Here is a 20,709-nt window from a genome sequence, read left to right on the forward strand (position 1 = left end):
AGCCCCTAGCAAAAAAATATATGTCTTCTGCCCTGATTCCACACTTTTCTAGATCCGGATGGACTTCTTTCACCTGTGGAACTCGTGTTTTGCATTATTATTATTATTATTATTATTATTATTATTATTATTATTATTCTTGTACCCTTTTATGAAGATAGAAACTACATCTGCACACTTCCAGTCTTCATGACGGATTGCAGACATGGCTTCAGATGTTAAATAACAGTTAATTGAAGAAATTAAAACCTGTCATTATTACTTCATTCAGTTGAATGAGAGTACTGATGTCACAAACATGGTTCAGCTTCTCATGTTTAAGATATGAAGAGGGGGGCTTGGTGAGGGAGGATAATTTTTTTTTTTTTTTTTTTGTGAACCATTACCAGGCCAAACTACTTATAATTGTTTTTGAAAAGCTGAATGATTTTAAGAGGATAAATGGAATAGACTGGAAAAATTGTATTGGTGTCTGTTCTAATACTGCACTTGCAATGACAGGCATACATGGTGGAGTCTTTGCAAAAATTAAAGAAGTTGCCCCCAAAGCGACATTTCTTCACTGTAGCATTCATCGTGAGGCTCTAACCTCAAGGAAACTGAACATAAATTTGAAGACAGTACTAAATGAAGGAGTTAAACTTGTTTATAAAATTGAGAACAACTAAATTAAGACTGTTTTGTATTTTATGTAAAGAGATGGGTAGTGAACATGAACTGGGCGAGTTGGCAGTGCGGTTAGCAGCATGCAGCTGTGAGCTTACATCCGGGAGATAGTGGATTCGAACTCCAAGAGCTATGGCTTTTCTGCCTGGCATCTTTGGCAGATATATTGTTTTCTGAGGGGGCTAAATAAGAGCCTTTAAGGCCTTCATACCACACCTTTCTCATTCCATGACAAACCAAGGCCTTCAGAAAGAAAATTTATTTATCTTTGAAGGAATTAAAATGTGGAACAGTGTCATTGTTTCCATTGTTGCACACTTTCTTGAGTTAAAATGAAATAGTACAAGTACATCGTTAACCCTGGATAGGCGAGGCTCGTAAAATTTATGATACTGGTCTACGTTCCTCACTATAGATGGCATTTGTGAGCATTCTGAAATCTAATTCCCTCAGTACCTTCAATAATGAGCTCAAGCATTAATTTGATATGTTTTTCTTTAGGTCCATTGTTCCCGCGTCTTGTTGTATTGGTGGTTTGTTGTAAAACGTATGATTGTTTACCTGTAGTGGATGTGACTTTTTGAGCTGAAGAAAATAGATGGTTGGTTTCTTTTATATTACCTGTGTTCATGTACTCTTCTTTATTGGAGTATTTTGTTGATTAGTGTATGTCTTAAATACATGAGTGTCTCCAAAAACCGTATAAGTAGTTAGTGGGACATAAAGCAAATAACATTATTTATTTATTAAATATATTAGTGGGGAATCTGAAATTAGTTTTTAAGTAATCTGATCATTATTTAGTTCACTTTCAAATGTCTTTGTGCGCAGATGATCCTTTCCTTGTTGATAAGATTGGAAGTATTTAGGACGAGCTTGGAAAGGAAGATCTGAATTATATTCTTGATGAAAGCACTTGTTCGGAAATAGACTGTAATGTTGAAAGTTGTTTAGATAATTGTGTATCACCAGAGTTTATACATGTTCTAAATAAATAGTAAATATTTTGAGAAAACTGTAATATCAGATTTGAAGGATTATTTTCCAGAAACTCTAAGACCAGACTTCTGGATCAGAGACCCCTTCTTTCTTGAAGAAACAACAGAGGAAAAATATTAGCCTAACTAATTCAGCTATCCTAATTCTTGAGAACTTTTTAACGGAGGTTTGGTTGGTGAGGTGAAAGGAGAAAGCTACTTAGCGAGTTGGTCATGTGCTTCAGGTCATGCAGCTGTGAGCTTTCATTAGGGAGATAGTAGGTTTGAACCCCACTGTCAGTAACCTTGAAGATGATTTTCTGTGGTTTTTCATTTTCACACTAGGCAAATGTTGGCAGTGTAGCTTAATTAAGGCCATGGCCGTCTTCTTCCCACTCCTAGCCCTTTCCTATCCCATCGTCATAAGACCTGTCAGTGTTGGTGCAATGTAAAGCAAATTGTAAAATCTGTGAGAAAATTTCTGCTTGTGTTTAGCACAATGTATCTATGTGAGAGTGTTTTCTTCACTTGTGTGCATTAAAAAAAAATACAGGAATAAATTATTGATTCACATTTAAGCTAAAAGTAACTAACAATGAACCAGTCATAAGACAGCTGTGTTTAAGTTTGATGAACTCTTGTAATAAGAAACTGTACCATAATGTTTCTGCACTGCATCATACAGTAATAAACACACCAAGTTGTTTCTCTATAGTTAGAATGTTATTTATTATTTTAATGCCAATAAAAAATAATCTAATTGCCATTTTAGTAGTTAATTGTATAATCAGTAATTACTAATTACCAATATTTTGTGGTAAAATAATGGGATTTTAAATTTTAACATTGAAAGCTCCGTAATACTACTTGATGGTACGGCGGACGTATGAATGTTTGTTTAGTGGTACGCCTGTCTGAAAGTTTGTGAACCCCTGGCGTAATACCTTTTTTTTTTTTTTTACAATTTGTTTTACATCATACCAACACAGGTAGCTCTTATGGTGATGATGGGGTAGTAAAGGCCTAGGAGTGGGAAAGAAGCGAGCGAGGCCTTACTTAAGGTACTACCCCAGCATAACGGTGTAAAAATGGGGAAACCACGGAAAACTGTCTTCAGGGCTGCCGACAGTGGGGTTCGAATCCACTATCTCCCAAATGCAAGCTAACAGCTATGCGACTCAAATCCACAGCTACTTACTCATAGAGATGGTCGATAAATCACAGCCTGTTACTTTGTCACCGATATTTTTCTGTCACCGATATATCAGATATGCTGCCATGGAAGTATCTGTGACAACATATCGTTTAAGTTGTGTACTAGGATCACGTTCACAGGGGTGTGTTATCTGCTGTTAGCTTGAGGTCTATATCTGATTTTCATTTACCAGTTACTTACCTACGGCGTTATTAAAGGCGTTAAATCATACATTTTATCATAGTGTATTTTTGAGCACAGTAGAGAGAATACCTGTCTGGCAACTCTATATGTCAGTAGCTGGCTCATGTTTCATACGTTGTGCGAAGCGAACAGATCAGTTCTCAGCTAGCAAATGAGGCACTGGGCGAGTTGGCCGTGCGGTTAGGAGCGCGCAGCTGTGAGCTTGCATCCGGGAGATAGTGGGTTTGAATCCCACTGTCGGCAGCCCTGAATATGGTTTTCCGTGGTTTCCCATTTTCACACCAGGCAAATGCTGGGGCTGTACCTTAATTAAGGCCTCGGACACTTCCTTCCAACTCCTAGGCCTTTCCTATCCTGTCGTCACAAGACCTATCTGTGTTGGTGCGACGTAAAGCCAACAGAAAAAAGAAAAGAATGCAAATGAGGCATGTTTGAATACATAATATTTTTTCGAGAAATACTTGTCCGTTTTTCAAAATAATTACGGTGCTGAATTTTTAATGTTTGTAGATTTAAGGCTATGTAGGCCTATACAAAATAGTGTGGTACCGTATAAAAAGGCAAAGTTAGTGCCATGATCTCAGAAAATATTAACGTAATGACACAGTACTTTAAGTCCGATTATTATCCCTTTGGTTATTTGAGGTGGACAACTTTGCTGAATAATCCTGTATATGTGAGGAATCTTTGTATTAAGTTCATAAATGTATTATTTTTAGTCATTTTATTTTTAAACCTACATTAAGTATAGTAAATAATTGGTACCCTGGAGAGGCGGTGGTGGGGGTGATTATTGTTTTAAGAGGAATTACAACTATGCAACCATCCTCTATATAACACTAATCAATGATAAAAAATGGAAAGGATTCAACACTTCGAAAAATGAAGGTGTCAGCCAAAGAAAGACAAGGGCCACGAAGGGCATGAAAATAAAAGACTCCCTAGGTCTCGAGTGCTCTAAACCACCGGGGTTAGAAAAGAACAAGAGTTCACCAAGAGAGATGAAAGTGAGGAACCTGGTAAAAGTAAGTGGAAACAATGCCAGGACTCAGCTCTGGGCCCCATGGTCGCCAACCCATACTCCCAAGTTGAGAGCCCCCGAGACTCGTTTTAGTCGCCTCTTACGACAGGCAGGGGTTACCGTGGGTGTTATTCTAACGCCCCCCACCCACATGGGGATCCCGGAGACACGACACGGGTAATCATATTCCGCTTGTTAATTAACTGTGCATCATGTTAACAACCTTTCCCTATGCATTATTAAAACTTCAAATTATAAATGTGAATATTATTTTTCCCACTTCTAATGTCGCGAATCTTCCTAAAAATACTACCCAACATTGTCATCATATCAACTAGAAGTACTTCCGTACTGGCCGCTCGCGACCAAAGAGTGACGATAATCATATGCTCGTGTTTCCTGTGACTGAATCACTGATAAAAGTCACTGATATTTTTGTGTCACAGATACGCTTGTCACAGATATTCTGAAATATCGCTTAAGCTCATCTCTACTTACTCAGTAATAGGTTAATATGTTAGGATCTGTAAGAAAGAAAAACCTATTTGTAGCATAAACAAGCAGCTTGTCATAAGGCTTTCTCTTTTCTTTGTCAAAGCAGCTGAGCATATAGGCCTACCATATTTTTGTTCAAAATCCTATTTTTTAACTTCATTTATTATGACAGTAATCCAGGACTTTTGTCAAAAGTTCTAATATTTGAAACCTACAAGCTTTGGTGTGCGAAATACATGTGCCATTAATACATTTTAAAAGCATGTGTTAAAAATATGAAAGAACACATGCCTGATGTAGAGACATTAATTTACATCAGTGATGTGTGCTTCTTGTCAAGGTAAGAATTTTGCTAACATGTCCGATTTTGGTCTGTGTTGTGAATTGAACTCCTTTGCCATTGCCCATGGAAAGAATTCTTGTGGTGGCTTACAAGGCATAACGCCAAAAAAGCTACAAAAGCTAGTTTGCAGAGGACATACAAAGACCAGAATCTAACTCCTATAGATGACTTCAGTGTTGAAACCATTAAAGGTATCACCTACTTATTGATGAAAGTGGAAGGAATGATATATATATCTGGAAAAATAAAATTGGAATGTCCCTCCTCCTTCACCAGCTCCTTGAACATCCTTCTGTAAATCAACAGAAGATAATTTCTTCCACTGTCAGAAGTGCTGAGAAATTGAATGCCATGAGAGGTTACATGTTAGTCTGAAAGGAACTGCTATCAAATTTTGGAAGAACTGAATAATGAAATTTCAGTCTAATACAAGAAGTGTGTTTGTTGTGTGAGTAAAGTGTATTTTGAATTTTATTTTAAAATTCATAGAATCCTCAAAGAATATGTATTTTGCCATGTAATTCCAAACATCGTTATGGATGTGTGGTGACTATAATGTTATGATTATGGTACATGTTGTACTGCTCCTCGCTATCAGTTACGATGTTCGGCCAGCTGGGCTGCTTGCTTCAGGTTGGTGTTGAGCATCCTTTTTATGAGGTTAGTCCAATGGGTTGGCGGCCTGTCACATTGTCGCCTCGCATTGGATTTCCCCTGGATTGCCAGCTTCTCCATGTGGGGGTTGCGAGTGCTATGCCCAAAGAATGTAAGGATCCTCTTGTATGTCAGGGTAAACATTCTTTGTTGTGGTTGGATGTGTTAGTTATGTGTGCTATCCACAGAATGTGAAGGATATGTCGTCAGCACCACGTTTCAAATGCCTCGATGTGATGGCAGTCAGAGGTGTGTAAAGTCCATGTCTCTGATGTACCTGTAGGACATAAGTTTGATATTTGTCACATTACTTATTGAAGTGTGTCACCATATTTTGGTCAGTTGCATCATGGCAATGCATCCCCAATGTATGTGTCTGGCAATGCATTCGTGTTGTACTTGTCTATGTATCTCTGGCTCAAAGTTACCATAATTGCTAATCGTGTTGACATTTGGCTTATTCAGGTTTTATTATTATTGTTATTTGTTTTACGTCCCACTAACTACTTTTTAAGGTCTTCGGAGACGCCGAGGTGCCGGAATTTAGTCCCGCAGGAGTTCTTTTACGTGCCAGTAAATCTACCGACACGGGGCTGTCGTATTTGAGCACCTTCAAATACCACCGGACTGAGCCAGGATCGAACCTGCCAAGTTGGGGTTAGAAGGCCAGCGCCTTAACCGTCTGAGCCACTCAGTCCGGCTATTCAGGTTTTCATAGTCCATAATCATTATCTTGGTTTTACTGATGATAATGTAAATTGTATTCAATACAAGCATCCTCCCATTTGCACATCAACTCTTTCAAGTTGTTCTTGGCGGGATATGATAAGAATTGTTCAAGTTGTTCTTGGCTGGATGTGAGAAGAATTGCATCATTCCCAAAGCGGAGGTTCGAGATTTTAATTCCTCTGATGGACATGCCTCTATCCCACCCATCTATGATTCCTTGCATGGCGTATTCACTTTTGTATGGTTGAGGCGCTGGTCTTCTGACCCCAACTTGGCAGGTTTGATCCTGGCTCAGTCCGGTGGTATTTGAAGGTCAGACTCGTGTCGGTAGATTTACTGGTACATAAAATAACTCCTGCGGGACTAAATTCTGACACCTTGGCGTCTCCGAAAACCGTAAAAGTAGTTAGTGGGACGTAAAGCCAAGAACATTATTATTACTTTTTTTGTTTAGCCAAAAGTTTAAAGAACCTTTGTAACATAATTCACCATATCAAAAAACAAACATTAGTGGTGTATTTGATTATTAACACATAAAATTTTAATATTTAGATGTTGAATGAGAATCACTTCCTAAATAGATTTAAGATCTTCACGTCTTACCTTTTTCTTCCTTAAATTATTAAATACTAGTTTATACAAAAAATGGGTTATCACCTGTAATTCTTTCATTCAAACTTGTTTCAAATTGTTTTTTTTAGTCAGATAAATTTCCAAACTTTCTAAAACATTCATGAATTTTCCTTTTTTGGCCAAATGTATTAATTCATGTCATTAGAAATGTCTGTAAGTTTATGATTCTTTGCAACCATATGCTCCCCCATTGCTGAATATCTTCTATGTAGTGTGGCATTTGCAGGAGAGAACGTCTATCTTCACGATTAAGTGGGAGGAGTCATACAGACTCTTGAACAGGTGGATAAGCTGAGGTAGAATCCTAGACTCGCCCAGGATTTTCTACAGGTTTCCCCATTGGAGATTATCAAATGTTTTTCATAATCAACGAAGCTTACGTACATGGGTGTAGTATGATACTCTCTTGCCTTTTCTATAAGCTGTAAAAGATTGCAAATCTGCTCCTGGGTACCTCTGCCTTCTACAAAGCCATCCAGTTTTGGTGCCAGTTGCCAGGAGAATTATTACTCCAGCCTCTTCTGTATCCCATATAGTAAAAAAGGTTCATGTGTGAGATAAAGACTATCAGGTGAAAGTTGTTGCAGTATCTCGTAGAGCCTTTCTTATGGATGGGTTTGATGATGGAGGTGTGTCATCAGTCCTCTGGCCAGTGCCTTGAGGTCCATATCAAATTACTTTTTTTTTTTTGCTAGCGGTTTGTCGCACTAACACGTCAGAGGTTTTTGGATAGAGTTTGAGGGATGTTCCACCATTCAACACATTGTAAAATATATTAAATTATAAGAATACCGGTTTTGACTCCCTTGGAGTCATCATCAGTTCCTGTTAAAAATTAATTCAGAGGGAATCTGATAACAATCATCATAATAAAAAAATGTAAAGGTGATAGCCTGGAAAAACATCAATGGGTTGCAAGACATTACTTTGAAATGCAACGCATACATGACGAGCAGCACTGGAAATTAATATCGTATGCTCCTAGTTCTGGCCTAGAATGTCCTGTGTTCATGGAACACGTAACACTGGAAAAACATGTACTATTGAACATATGACACAGACACTTATAATGATATGAAACCTTGGCTCTCTAAGAGCATTTCTGGACGTGACAGTTCTGTTTCTGTCTTAAAAAACTAGATAAAATACACACATCTTGAAACAAATGTACAAAGACATGGTTCTGGTCTAGACTGTCGCGCGTTCATAGACACGGAATACTGGAATTCCTTGCACTGGTTAAAAACACACTTACGATATGAGACACAACGGTATGAAACAATTGGCATTTCAAGTATGTTCCTGGGCTTGACAGTCTTGCCTCCAACTGATTAAACTAGATGAAACATACATACATTAAATGTACAAAGGCAAACCACTTGGCATCTAAAAGTTCTTGGTTTGGTTTCAAAAAATTTGTCATGTGTTTGTGGAATTAGAATAGAACCGTTTGTCTTGCTACTATCTATTGGAAACAAATGCACTATCGTAGTTGAGAATATACACATTGATATCTGTACATAAACTTTCAATCAATGTGCAAAGTGGTATGTCTTCATACATTTAATGTATATATGTTTCATCTAGTTTAATCAGTTGGAGGCAAGACTGTCAAGCCCAGGAACATACTTGAAATGCCAATTGTTTCATACCATTGTAAGTGTCTCATATCGTAAGTGTGTTTTCAACCAGTGCAAGGAATTCCAGTATTCCGTATCTATGAACGTGGAACAGTCTAGACCAGAACCATGTCTTTGTACATTTGTTATAAGGTGTGTGTATTTTATCTAGTTTTTTAAGATAGAAACAGAACTGTCAAGTCCAAGAACGCTCTTAGAGAGCCAAGGTTTCATATCATTATAAGTGTCCGTGTCATATGTTCAACAGTGCATGTGTTTCCAGTGTTACGTGTTCCATGAACACAGGACAGTCTAGGCCAGAACTAGGAGCATACGATATTAATTTCCAGTGCTGCTCGTCATGTATGCGTTGCATTTCAAAGTAATGTCTTGCAACCCATTGATGTTTTTTCAGGCTATCACCTTTACATTTTTTTTATTATGATGATTATTATCAGATTCCACCTGAATTTATTTTCAACAGGAACTGATGATGACTCCAAGGGAGTCGAAACAGGTATTCTTATAATTTAATATATTTTATAATGTGTTGAATGGTGGAACATCCTTCAAACTGTATCCTATTAGTTAAACGTCAACACGGAAATGAAGATCATAATCTACAGTAGAGGTTTTTGGTGCGCAAGGATGGGAAAGGGCTAGGATTTGGAAGGTAACAGCCATGGCATTAATTAAGGCATAGCCCCAGCATTTGTCTGGTGTGAAAATGGGAAACCACAGAAAACCATCTTCAGGGCTGCCAACGGTGGGATTCGAACCCATGATCTCCCGAATGCAAGCTGGCCGCTGCACGACCCTAACTGCATGGAATGACCTATTTGATGGATGTCAACATTGTGAGGGGGACCACCGCTTTTCTATGCTCAGCAGTGATCATATCAATGCCTGGAGACTTTCATAGATTTAACCTATCTATTGCCACTACAGAGTGAATGTGGTAATCTGCAGACATGTCTCCAATCTTGCTATTGAAATCACTTATTACTGTCAGAACTTTCTTGCCAGGGACACAGGAGATGGCAGCTTTAAAAGTTCACAATTACCTCATCCTTGGTATCTGTGGGAGGAGCATACACTTGTAATGTGTGTAGAATACTTCTTTCCTTCATTTAATAAATCAGCAAACTGACTAAAAACGGCAACCGCTATTGTAAGCGATAAAGCCATATGAAACAGGTTGAATCTTGTCCGCTTGTCCTCTATGCTAGAGTGGTGAGAAGTGAGGACTTCATTAAGATAAGTTCCAGATTTCAAGTTTTTAAGGATTTAAACAGAAATGAACATAAATGTTTATACATTTGTAAATATTTTGGGTGTGATTCGATAGAATTTGATGATGTTCTTTCGAGAACAAAACATGTCATTCTATTTTAATTGACTTGTTCCTTTTTCAGGTATAATTCTCTTACCTTCTTTTTCAGATAGTTTATAAAGTTTAATGCTTGACAATAATGTATTTTAGTGTACCATTTGCCACCGAGGTAGACACTTCATTTTCAAATAAAGAGATGAGATTTTGATTTGATTTATCACTGTTGCTCTATTAATGATACAGTACCTTCATTCTTCACGAGGTGGTTCACTTGGTGGTGGTGGTGGTGGTGGTGGTGGTGGTGGTGGTGGTGGTGGTAGTGGTGGTAGTAGTAGTAGTATTATTATATAACACTGGCCGTTTTGAGTAATCTTAGTAGTTCTGAGTTTTAAGGGACTCAAACTAATAGTTTCTAGTACTTTGTGTTTTCAGGTAAAATGGATCAACAAACAGCGTGTCTTGGTGTTTGGATCTCGTGGCATTTCTCACCGGGATAGACATTTAATGGAAGACTTGCGGACATTAATGCCACATGCAAGGCCAGAAAGTAAAATGGAGCGTAAAGAAAACTTGTTTGTCGTCAATGAGGTAAGGAATGCTAAAATCTATCTTCTTGTATCTTTGAAGTTGACTATCTTCAGTATTGTAATCTATCAGTTTCATGTCCGTATTGATACTTAGTATCTATAATCACAAAGAATGGGTACTGTCCACCTAATCAATACTTTATTATATCTTGTTACTAAGCAGTACCGGTTTCGACCTTCACAGAGGTCATCTTCTGAAGATACTTTATTATATCTTGTTACTAAGCAGTACCGGTTTCAAGATGACCTCTGTGAAGGTCGAAACCGGTACTGCTTAGTAACAAGATATAATAAAGTATTGATTAGGTGGACAGTACCCATTCTTTGTGATTATAGATATCTTCAGTATCATCTTCCTCCTGGAGTCCGGCTCCATGGCTAAATGGTTAGCGTGCTGGCCTTTGGCCACAGGAGTCCCGGGTTCGATTCCCGGCGGGGTCGGGAATTTTAACCATAATTGGTTAATTTCGCTGGCACGGGGGACTGGGTGTATGTGTCGTATTCATCATCATTTGATCCTCATCATGACGCGCAGAACACCTATGGGTGTTATATCAAAAGACCTGCATCTGGCGAGCCAAACTTGTCCTCGGACACTCCCGGCACTAAAAGCCATACGCCATTTCATTTTTTCCTCCTGGAAATATCATCATATGAACATGTGCAGAGCACATTGGGCAGCAAGTATTTTGGAGCAGTGTCAGTCATTTACAAAAGTTTCTGCGACATCTGAGGAAACGTTAATCATTCTCAGATCCTCTTTGAATGTATGACATCAAGTTGTTCAGGATTTTTCCTTTTCTCTCTTGGAGGTGTCCACTGTAGAACGTACTTTGGATGATTGGTATTCTGGAATGTGTAGAATGTAGCCAGTGAGTTGCATCTGATATTCACAGTAGATGACAGATGTTACAAGTCAGATCTTAGTAATATTTCTTCATTGATGATATGATCACAGTGCAAGATACCAAGAATTCTCTGAAGGCAACATTGTTAAGCTGTTTAATCACCTTGGTTTTAAATGTCCATGTTTACATTTGGTAAGACAATGAACTTAAAGAGTTGGTGGTACTAATGACTGTCATTGATCAAAGAGTAGGCATGCTGAAATATGGCTGATGCTATTCCAGTAGCCGGGCTGAGTGGCTCAGACGGTTAAGGCGCTGGCCTTCTGGCCCCAACTTGGCAGGTTCGATCCTGGCTCAGTCCGGTGGTATTTGAAGGTCCTCAAATACGTCAGCCTCGTGTCGGTAGATTTACTGGCACGTAAAAAAACTCCTGCGGGACTAAATTCCGGCACCTCGGCGTCTCCGAAAACCGTAAAAGAGTAGTTAGTGGGACGTAAAACAAATAACATTATTATTATTATTATTATTATTATTATTGCTATTCCAGTAATTGTTGTCTTGAAATATAGGGACTTTTAAGTTGATTTATTTCAGATGGTCCCACTAGATAGCAGTACAGTCGGATTGCTAAAATTAGATGTCAGACTGTCTAAATTCAGAATGCCTGTGTTACCGTGTAGCTGTAGCTGAAAACATACCTTATCGTCATAATAATCATCATCATTGCTAAATACCACATACACCCATCAATGGTACTGTGACATGGCGAGTAAGCACTGCTGTTAAATACATGCTGCCTGCACTGCTTTTTGAGCAGGGATTTGGTTCTGAAAGGCTAACAGAAACAAAACCTGACATGAAACCTCTGCAGTGTCTGACCCCTGTTGGGTGGCCGACATCAATACTTGGCCATAGGTATAAACAGCTATTTAATGATATCATCGTCTTATTGGTCTGCGTGATACAAGTACCGCTCATTCTGCACCTTGATCGGCAAGTTCATTGATTGCAATCCCCATGCAAGGGAAGGCCTATGGCAGAGTACCAAGGAAAAAAATGTGAGCAATATTTGTTTGTTTGTTTTTTGTTTGTTTATAAGTGGTGAAGTTAAGGCTCTTGGCTCTCTCTTACACTTAAGCACATTCTATGTTAACAAATTAATAATATTATGATTATGACAACATTGATGATGATTGTAATGGGGGAGACCGGCTTTTACAATCTGGTGTGATAAAAACAAAAACAAAGAGGGGGAGGTACATGATAACATATTGACAACATTTTGTGTGTAACTAGATGCTAATGGGTAATAACGATGAATATAACAACAACATTTAAAAAACAAACAAGTAAGTTATCCAGGGTTAGGATTTTTAGTGCCTTTGCTGGCAAGATGTAGTGTTTACAGTGCACTATGTCTTCTGGTATGGGCTAGAGCAATTTTGTTACTTTCATTGATCTGTCTCAGCTTTATCCTTGGCTTTGACAAAATGAAAGTGACTGAGGTATGAGTGATGCTAGTAATGCCATTCCTTCTGCAGCCAGTCCCTGCTATGAATGGTGTGAAAATATTGCTCATAGGGTCGGTTGGTGCATGCATTTCAGTGGGCTTGGCAGACTGATATGTAATAGCAACTTCTGGCTCGGTGAGGAAAGCAACGGGAAACTACCTCACTCCTCATTTCCCTAGTACGCCTCTTCAGTGATGCCCAGGCCATCTATGACAGCTGATGGCGGAGCTGTTGAGGATCCAATCAGCCTTCGGGCTGAGGACTAAACATACATAGGATTTTTAGGTGCAAATTTCAGATGAAAAAAGGAAAGGAAAAGGTGCTCAAATAAGGTAAAACAGGGACAAAAAGGTGCTGGTTTATTCAACTAATTTAATGATTTTCTTTCCTCTATTCTATTTTATTGAATTACAAAAAAGGACATCAAATTATCACTTATCAAAAGAAGGCAAAAACATGAAGCTGTTGTACTTCAAGACATTAAGCATCTCTACATTTTTAAAAGTAAGTCTGTTTCTATTACAAGATAGAATGTCTTTGTTGATGCTAAAGCTTCTTTCGACATCCACAGAAACCAGTGGGGTAAACCTTGTAGTCAATCGGAATGGCAACTCTACAGATGTGGCGAATTCCTCAATGTCTGGATTCTCAAGTTTGTCTTTGGCAAAGCCATCGAACTGCTCCCTCACGGAAGTAAAAGTATCCCATTGTTTTCTTTTTTCCAGACCTTGTTCTAATTGTTTAATAACTGCAGTCAGGTACTTGTAACTATGGACACTATAGTTCTGTCTGCAAATTATGTATTTTCTCCGGTAACAAAATTGCACCTGTATTGGCTGGATCCAAAGAAAGCACAAACTCTCCGATTTTGTCAACATTCTCACACAACATAGCAGCACACTCAATCCACGATCCCCAGCGAGTAATAACTGGGAAATTTGGAAGGGGCAGGCCAGTGGTTTCCCTGTAGGCAACAACATGACTCAGAGCTTTCAGCAGAATCTTCTTCAGAGCAGAGATGAATTGATTTGCAATGTATTCGTTCCTTATGGATTCACAAACCCTGTGAAGGGCATGAATCAAGCTTGTCACATGCTTCAACGTAGGAAATAAAGGTTTCAATTGGTTAACAGCTTAAACCATCTATGGAACTTGGTCCGTAACCACAAGAAGAAGTTTTTCAAACTCGATACCAGAGGCCAGAATTTTTGGCTGAAGTCCATAATTGATTGCATTACTGTACTGGCATTGGCTTTCTGCAGTTCATACATTTTTAACAACCTGGGCTTAATGTTCTCCCCTGCTAAGGGAAAAACTAAAATGTTCAAACCATATCGTTCCATTGAGTCTATGGTTTCATCCACAATGATTCCCACATAGCAGTCAGACATTTTATCTTTGATTCTTTTTATGGTTTCTTGGTAAACAGGCTCCATGTCGTTTTTTCTTAAAGTGCTCTCATCGGGCATTGACATCTTTGTGTATTTTTCAGTAAATCCCTTGAAGGCTGGATGTTTTACCTTATTGAGTGGAATTCCTCCTTATGTAAGAGCTGCACACAAATCAATGTTTAATTCCTTCAAATTTTGGCTTTTTGAAGAACTCTGTTGATACACATTTCATAATAGAGGTTGCTACGATTTATTTGCTTGAAGCGTGATATTCATTTGATGCTTAGAGCTGGAAATGTGTTGTTTGATGCAATCTCGCTGGTGTTCTTTATCTAACAAAATTCTTGAATCACAGATAGTACATCGCATAACAGTTCCATCAGTGTCTATGAAATCTTGTTTGAATTCCTGTGCCAGAGCAATAAATCGGGCAATGGACACCTTTGGCATGGTAAAATTTAGTAGTACACAAGAACCTCGTTTATCCGGATTAAGTGGGACTGGAACCGATCCGGATTATAAAAAATCCGGATAATCCAGAAAACACTAAAAAAAATACAGTACATGTTAAATAATCTATTAACATAAGTTGTACAGTAATGCCTTTTTCAGTTGTACAAAAAAAATCAGAACACTTTTCGTACATTTATGATTCTGTTTTATGCACTAAAATAATGTGTGAGTTTTTTCCGTTTTACATTTGAAGAACGTTTGCGTGCAACACGATCATGAAGACGTTTTACTAACAACAGTTCTGCCGGTGTGGTTTCAGTCAAGGATTCTAAATAGGCCATCAGTTTGTCCAGCTGCAGCGTTGCCTCTCCATGAGTCATTGTTTCTTCTGATGGAGCGCTGGTTTCTTGTTCGAATTCACCATCAGTGACTTAATAGTGAATTGCATTCAGAAGAGCGTGGGTTCGAATCTCACCTCGGCCATACTGGGAATGGTTTTACACGGTTTCCCATTCTCAATTCCAGGCGAACTCCGGAATGGTACCATTGATAGACCGTGGCCGAATTACTTCAAATTCCTGTCGTTAACTATCCTTGGCGGAAGAGACATTAAAGAAGAGTCGATGCCGTAAAAGAAATACTGTACAAGTAAAAATAAATTAATTACTTTCGATCCAGATAAACCGGAGATTTGGATTAATGAGGGCCGGATAAACGAGGTTCTTGTGTACACTCATTTAGTAATGTAACAAAGTGCTAACACCAGTTCACTTGCTAACTCAATGCAACTATCACATAACTCACTCTTGCGTTCACTCGCTCATATGCTGTCCACACTGTCTTATAACACCATGACAGTTACCAGAATGTACTCATTCATGCTGGAACTGCAGTCTCAGCGATTTCTAGTAGCTTCGAGCAGAACCCAGACTCAATTCTCGGAACTACGCGGGTGCGGTGGCTTACATTTCTGCGTTACCAGGCTCCGCCTCCATGCGAACCGATGAAGTTTCTCACAGTAACAAACTCACATTCACGAGCAGCAAGCTACTGATTCTGGTGGTATAGAATCACTCATTGTCAATTCCATTATTGTGGGCTACATTATAGTAGTAAAGTGAGAGAAAGAGGTTTTGTCGAACACACCATTTCACACCGGCAACCGATCCGAAACTTCATTCAGTCAATCAGTCACTACTGATCTGCACTTAGGGCAGTCACCCAGGTGGCAGATTCTCTGTCTGTTGGTCTCCTAGTCTTTTCTTAAATGATTTCAAAGAAATTGGAAATTTATTGAACATCTCCCTTGGTAAGTTATTCCAATCCCTAACTCCCCTTCTTATAAACGAATATTTGCCCCAGTTTGGCCCCTTGAATTCCAACTTTATCATATTGTAATCTTTCGTCTTTTAAAGACACTGCTCATACTTATTCGTCTACTAATGTGATTCCACGCCATCTCTCCACTGACAACTCAGAACATAACACTTAGTCGAGCAGCTCATCTTCTTTCTCCTAAGTCTTCCCAGCCCAAACTTTGCAACATTTTTGTAACGCTGCTCTTTTGTTGGAAATGACTCAACAAATCGAGCTGCTTTTCTTTGGATTTTTCCAGTTCTTGAATCAAGTATATCTGGTGAGGGTCCCATACACTGCAACTCTTCTCCATGACAATTCAAGGCCGTATACTGCCACTTTAATGCGGGAAAAACTGTAGGAAATTCACCGGAGACCTCTGGAACACCCTCAGTACAGTCAAGATTTATCACCTTGCAACTACCATTAGTTTGGACCACTCAAACAAGGCATAGGAGGACAGTGGTTCGATGATGATGCGAGTGTAGAAGAGTTCGTGCGCAGTTAGCTCCGCACACGCCCCTCTTCTTTCTATCCAGACACATATAAAACTTACCAATACAATGGAGAAAATGTGTATCGAAGGCAGGACACTATGTAGAAAAGTGATCTTTATAAGTGCTTTTTTTTTGGTTGATGCAATAAATTTTAAAAAATTCATGTTTATATTTGATCTGACCTCGTACTTCTACTACTACTACTACTACTACTACTACTACTACCACCACCACCACCACCACCACCACCACCACCACCACCACCACCACTACCACCACCACCACTACCACCCTAGAGGAAGTAGTTGGGTAACATAATTTCAGGTGCCCTGGCCCTGGCTACCTTGAAACAAAGTACTGTTTTTAGGTTTACTGCTACTCATCTAATAGTGAGACACATTGTTGGGAAGATATTAGAAAGCTGATGTCATTGAATTAGAACCCCATCTTGCAGCAATGAGTCGGAAAATATTAACACATTGAACACTTTGCACAAGCATGGCTCGGGTTCCCATATTTACTGCCATACACGGTACCCAAGCAGCGCTTGGACTTGGTTTTCTTAACTAATAAATCACTACATGGTGGAAATAAGTCTGTCTCTCTTCTGGTAAACATGAATGACAGCATTACAGTTCCTTATACTGCTGTTAGATCAGATCATTATCCTTGCCTGATAGAATATAAATGTTTGTTTTGAAGAGTAGCACCATGTATTCGTGCGCTTTGTTCTCCTACTCGTTCCTACAATTGCATCATGGTGTTTTGATTGAATTAGTGATCCAAACTGGATGACAGCGATAATAATGATCTCTACTTTCCGTCAGTAATTCAGGTAAATATACATATCCAGTTAACCCTATCAAAATCAAACCCCATGACACTACAGCCCTTGAAGGGCCTTGGCCTACCGAGCGACCGCTGCTCAGCCCGAAGGCCTGCAGATTACGAGGTGTTGTGTGGTCAGCACGATGGATCCTCTTGGCTGTTATTCTTGGCTTTATAGACTGGGGCCACTATCTCACCGCCAGATAGCTCCTCAATTCTAATCACGTAGGCTGAGTGGACCTCGAACCAGCCCTCAAGTCCAGGTAAAAATACCTGACCTGGCCAGGAATCGAACCCGGGGCCTCCGGGTAAGAGGCAGGCACGCTACCCCTACACTACGAGGCAGACCAGTTAACCCTATGCCTTTCATAATTCTCCCGAGCACTCAAGTTTTGACTCGCCTGCCATGTTCTCAGCACCTTGTCGACAGTCTTTTCTGTGTGTATTTCACAAGCAGACGTAGTTTATAAACACCGTATTCCAGTTAGAGATTATTTATGTCCGAGTTCTCATCATGTCATCTACTTATTGCAGAGAAGTGTTGCAAGGTTTGAAAGAATGTGCAGTTGGAGTATGTTAGAAATGTTAGTGGAGATAGTAAACTTTCTAGTAGAGGTTCAGAATAATATTCTGATGAATGTAGTAGTGATAATGATTCCGAGAATCATGAAAAAAGTGAACAAATATTGTGTGAAGTCTGAGGGATGGGGTTACAGAGAAATTTTACTAGTAATATCACAATAATCGTTCTAATTAACTGGAAGTATGGGAAAACAATGCTGGTTCAAATCATGATTACCTTCCAGGAGTTCAGAAAAATATATTTTACCAGGCGAGTTGGCCGTGCGGTTAGGAGCGTGCAGCTGTGAGCTCGCATCCGGGAGATAGTGGGTTCGAACCCCACTGTCGGCAGCCCTGAAGATGGTTTTCCGTGGTTTCCCATCTTCACACTAGGCAAATGTTGGGGCTATACCTTAATTAAGGCCATGGCTGCTTCCTTCCCATTCCTAGGCCTTTCCTGTCCCATCGTCGCCATAATACCTATCTGTGTCGGTGCAACGTAAAGCAAATAGCAAAAAAAATATATATATATATTTTCAATTATTTGTGGAATGGGAATTTTGTGAGTGTGTAGTAAAGCAGACGAATATTCATGCCGAATATTTACGAAGGAAAAACTGGCACTGTCGATACTACTTGGCAAAACATCATTCTTACATTATAAGGGTGTATGCAGGTGTTCTAATTTATATGGGTTTAGTTGTTTTACCTGAAAGTGACGCTTACTTCCTAGGAGACGTTTGTCTGTGCATGTTTGTAAGGCAGGCAATGTCAGTGAAATGGTTTAGGAAACTTAGGCAATATGAAGATTCAAAATTAGGGCGAGTACAAATATATAAGCACTGAGCATTTCAAAACGAAATGCAAAATAAATTTCATTCATATCTTTATTTGTTTGACTTCTATGTTGTTTTCTATAAAGAGGGACATTTATGCTGCTGCTCTTATTGGGATTTAAATGGCCCTGTCAGAAAATACTGTAATTCCGGTTGGGAAGCCGCCTTTAAATGGGAATCGGCAAATGGTGAAGATGATAATAGCAATATGATTTTCTGTTTACTTCATCACACAAAATAAACATTTTCTTAATTGTACTGTAGAAAAAGGATTACCTTTATCAATCACATTTTGTTATTTAGATAGCATATTACTGTAATAATGTAACAATTCTAGATGTGAATACAAAACAAAAGTTAATTACGTGCATTATTTGCAATAAGGAAAAAATAGATAGCTCAAAAACATGATGAAAATATTGCCCCCCCCCCCCCCCCCCCTTTCATATTTCATTGTCAAAAATAAAAGAACCAAATGAGTTTAGTTCTGGGACAGATGATTATAGTTTAGGATGCAAAAAGAATAATTCATTTAACTCAAAAAGTGTCAAAGTTATAAAGCCTCAAAATTTGGTTAAAATGCTCAGTATACAGCAGTTAACACATTACAAATATACCAGTGTTCAACGTATTAACCTTTGATTAGTAGCTTGTGTTTGATACAAATATGTTTTCTCATCTCATATTCTCTATATGAACTGAATACTGGACAATTCATACTAAGGACATTGCATACCACTGGACTATACATACTACTTGATTGGCTGACTACCTGCAAGTGTTAGCTAATAACTTTAAAATATTTGGGATAGGCAATGCATACTACGTGAAGGAATGGAAAGTATTCTGGGTGCATTGCTGCCTTATTTACGTCTTAAATATAGGTGTACATATTATCAAGTTAGTCATATATGTTCTATACACAATAAGGAGATGATGAGTGCAATGATGATTTACTGTTGCCAGGGTCCCAGAGACGGACAGAAACCCTGCTATATTGAGTTGAGCATTAGTGAAACTCTTTGGAATTGAAATCTATTGGTGGCGTTAGTAGTGTTATAATCTTTTCTCACAAAATTGGCTGATGACACTTGTAAAGTTTTGCATGGCAATAGTGTTGGTGATTTAGAAGGCCATACTGATTAAGTTTTTGAATAGTTAACGTCTTGATAAAACATCTGGACATGGTGCTAAGAAATGTTAAAATAGCTGCTTATGATGAGCTGAACATGGATGAAACTGGCTTTTAACATAATTGTAATTAACTTCTGCATACCAAGTATTTTGCTTAATTTTACAATTTGCTTTACGTCACACTGACACAGATATGTCTTACGGTAACGAAGGGACATGGAAAGGGCTTGAAGGAATCGACCATGGCCTTGATTAAGGTACAGCCCCGGCATTTTCCTGGTGTGAAAATGGGAAACCATTGGAAAACCACCTTCATGACTGCTGAGAGTGGGGTTTGAACCCACTATCTCCTGAATGGAAGCTGACAGCAACGTGACCCAAATTGCATAGCCTCTTGCTTGGTTTTTTATCAGATAATCCTGGTAATAAATATGGAGCCAATAATATCAACTATGATAAGTTTTCTGATACCATCACAATTTATTCAGGCTTTGCATTGCATTGTTTATAAAGTATATGGTTTATAATCATTTTGGTGTGTTTTAAATCTGCTGTAATTAAACTCTCATCATTTTATTTGTTTGTTTAAATTGATTGATGGTTCATGGTGTGGGTTACTGTAGTCATGTCCTAGTTCGTGAGCCATGGGCAATGGATTAGAGACCTAGTAAGTGGTCCTGAAAGTCAGGATACCAGTTGGTACAGAATGGGAGTGGGCATCTCGGACATATTCTGAATTTTGGCCCTCCTTGTGCTCAGGTTACTAGGACTGTGCAATTCACCGTGGTCCCTAACCTGTTAGAGAAGAAATCCTCACTTGGACTACTTGTAAGTAAGG

At 38.8% G+C, this 20,709-nt stretch overlaps 1 protein-coding gene across 1 annotated transcript in view; it reads left to right on the forward strand.

The window, feature by feature from the left end:
* The window catches only part of LOC136873882 (ribosome biogenesis protein BRX1 homolog), a 70,115-nt gene that overhangs the window by 2,073 nt on the left and 47,333 nt on the right, over nucleotides 1-20,709 (forward strand). Inside the window, exon 2 of the mRNA XM_067147189.2 lies at nucleotides 10,302-10,457. Within this exon, the coding sequence (XP_067003290.2) occupies nucleotides 10,302-10,457 (156 nt within the window). The remainder of the gene's footprint in view (nucleotides 1-10,301; nucleotides 10,458-20,709) is intronic.

Source organism: Anabrus simplex, chromosome 1, assembly GCF_040414725.1.
Source record: "Anabrus simplex isolate iqAnaSimp1 chromosome 1, ASM4041472v1, whole genome shotgun sequence".
Taxonomy (NCBI): domain Eukaryota; kingdom Metazoa; phylum Arthropoda; class Insecta; order Orthoptera; family Tettigoniidae; genus Anabrus; species Anabrus simplex.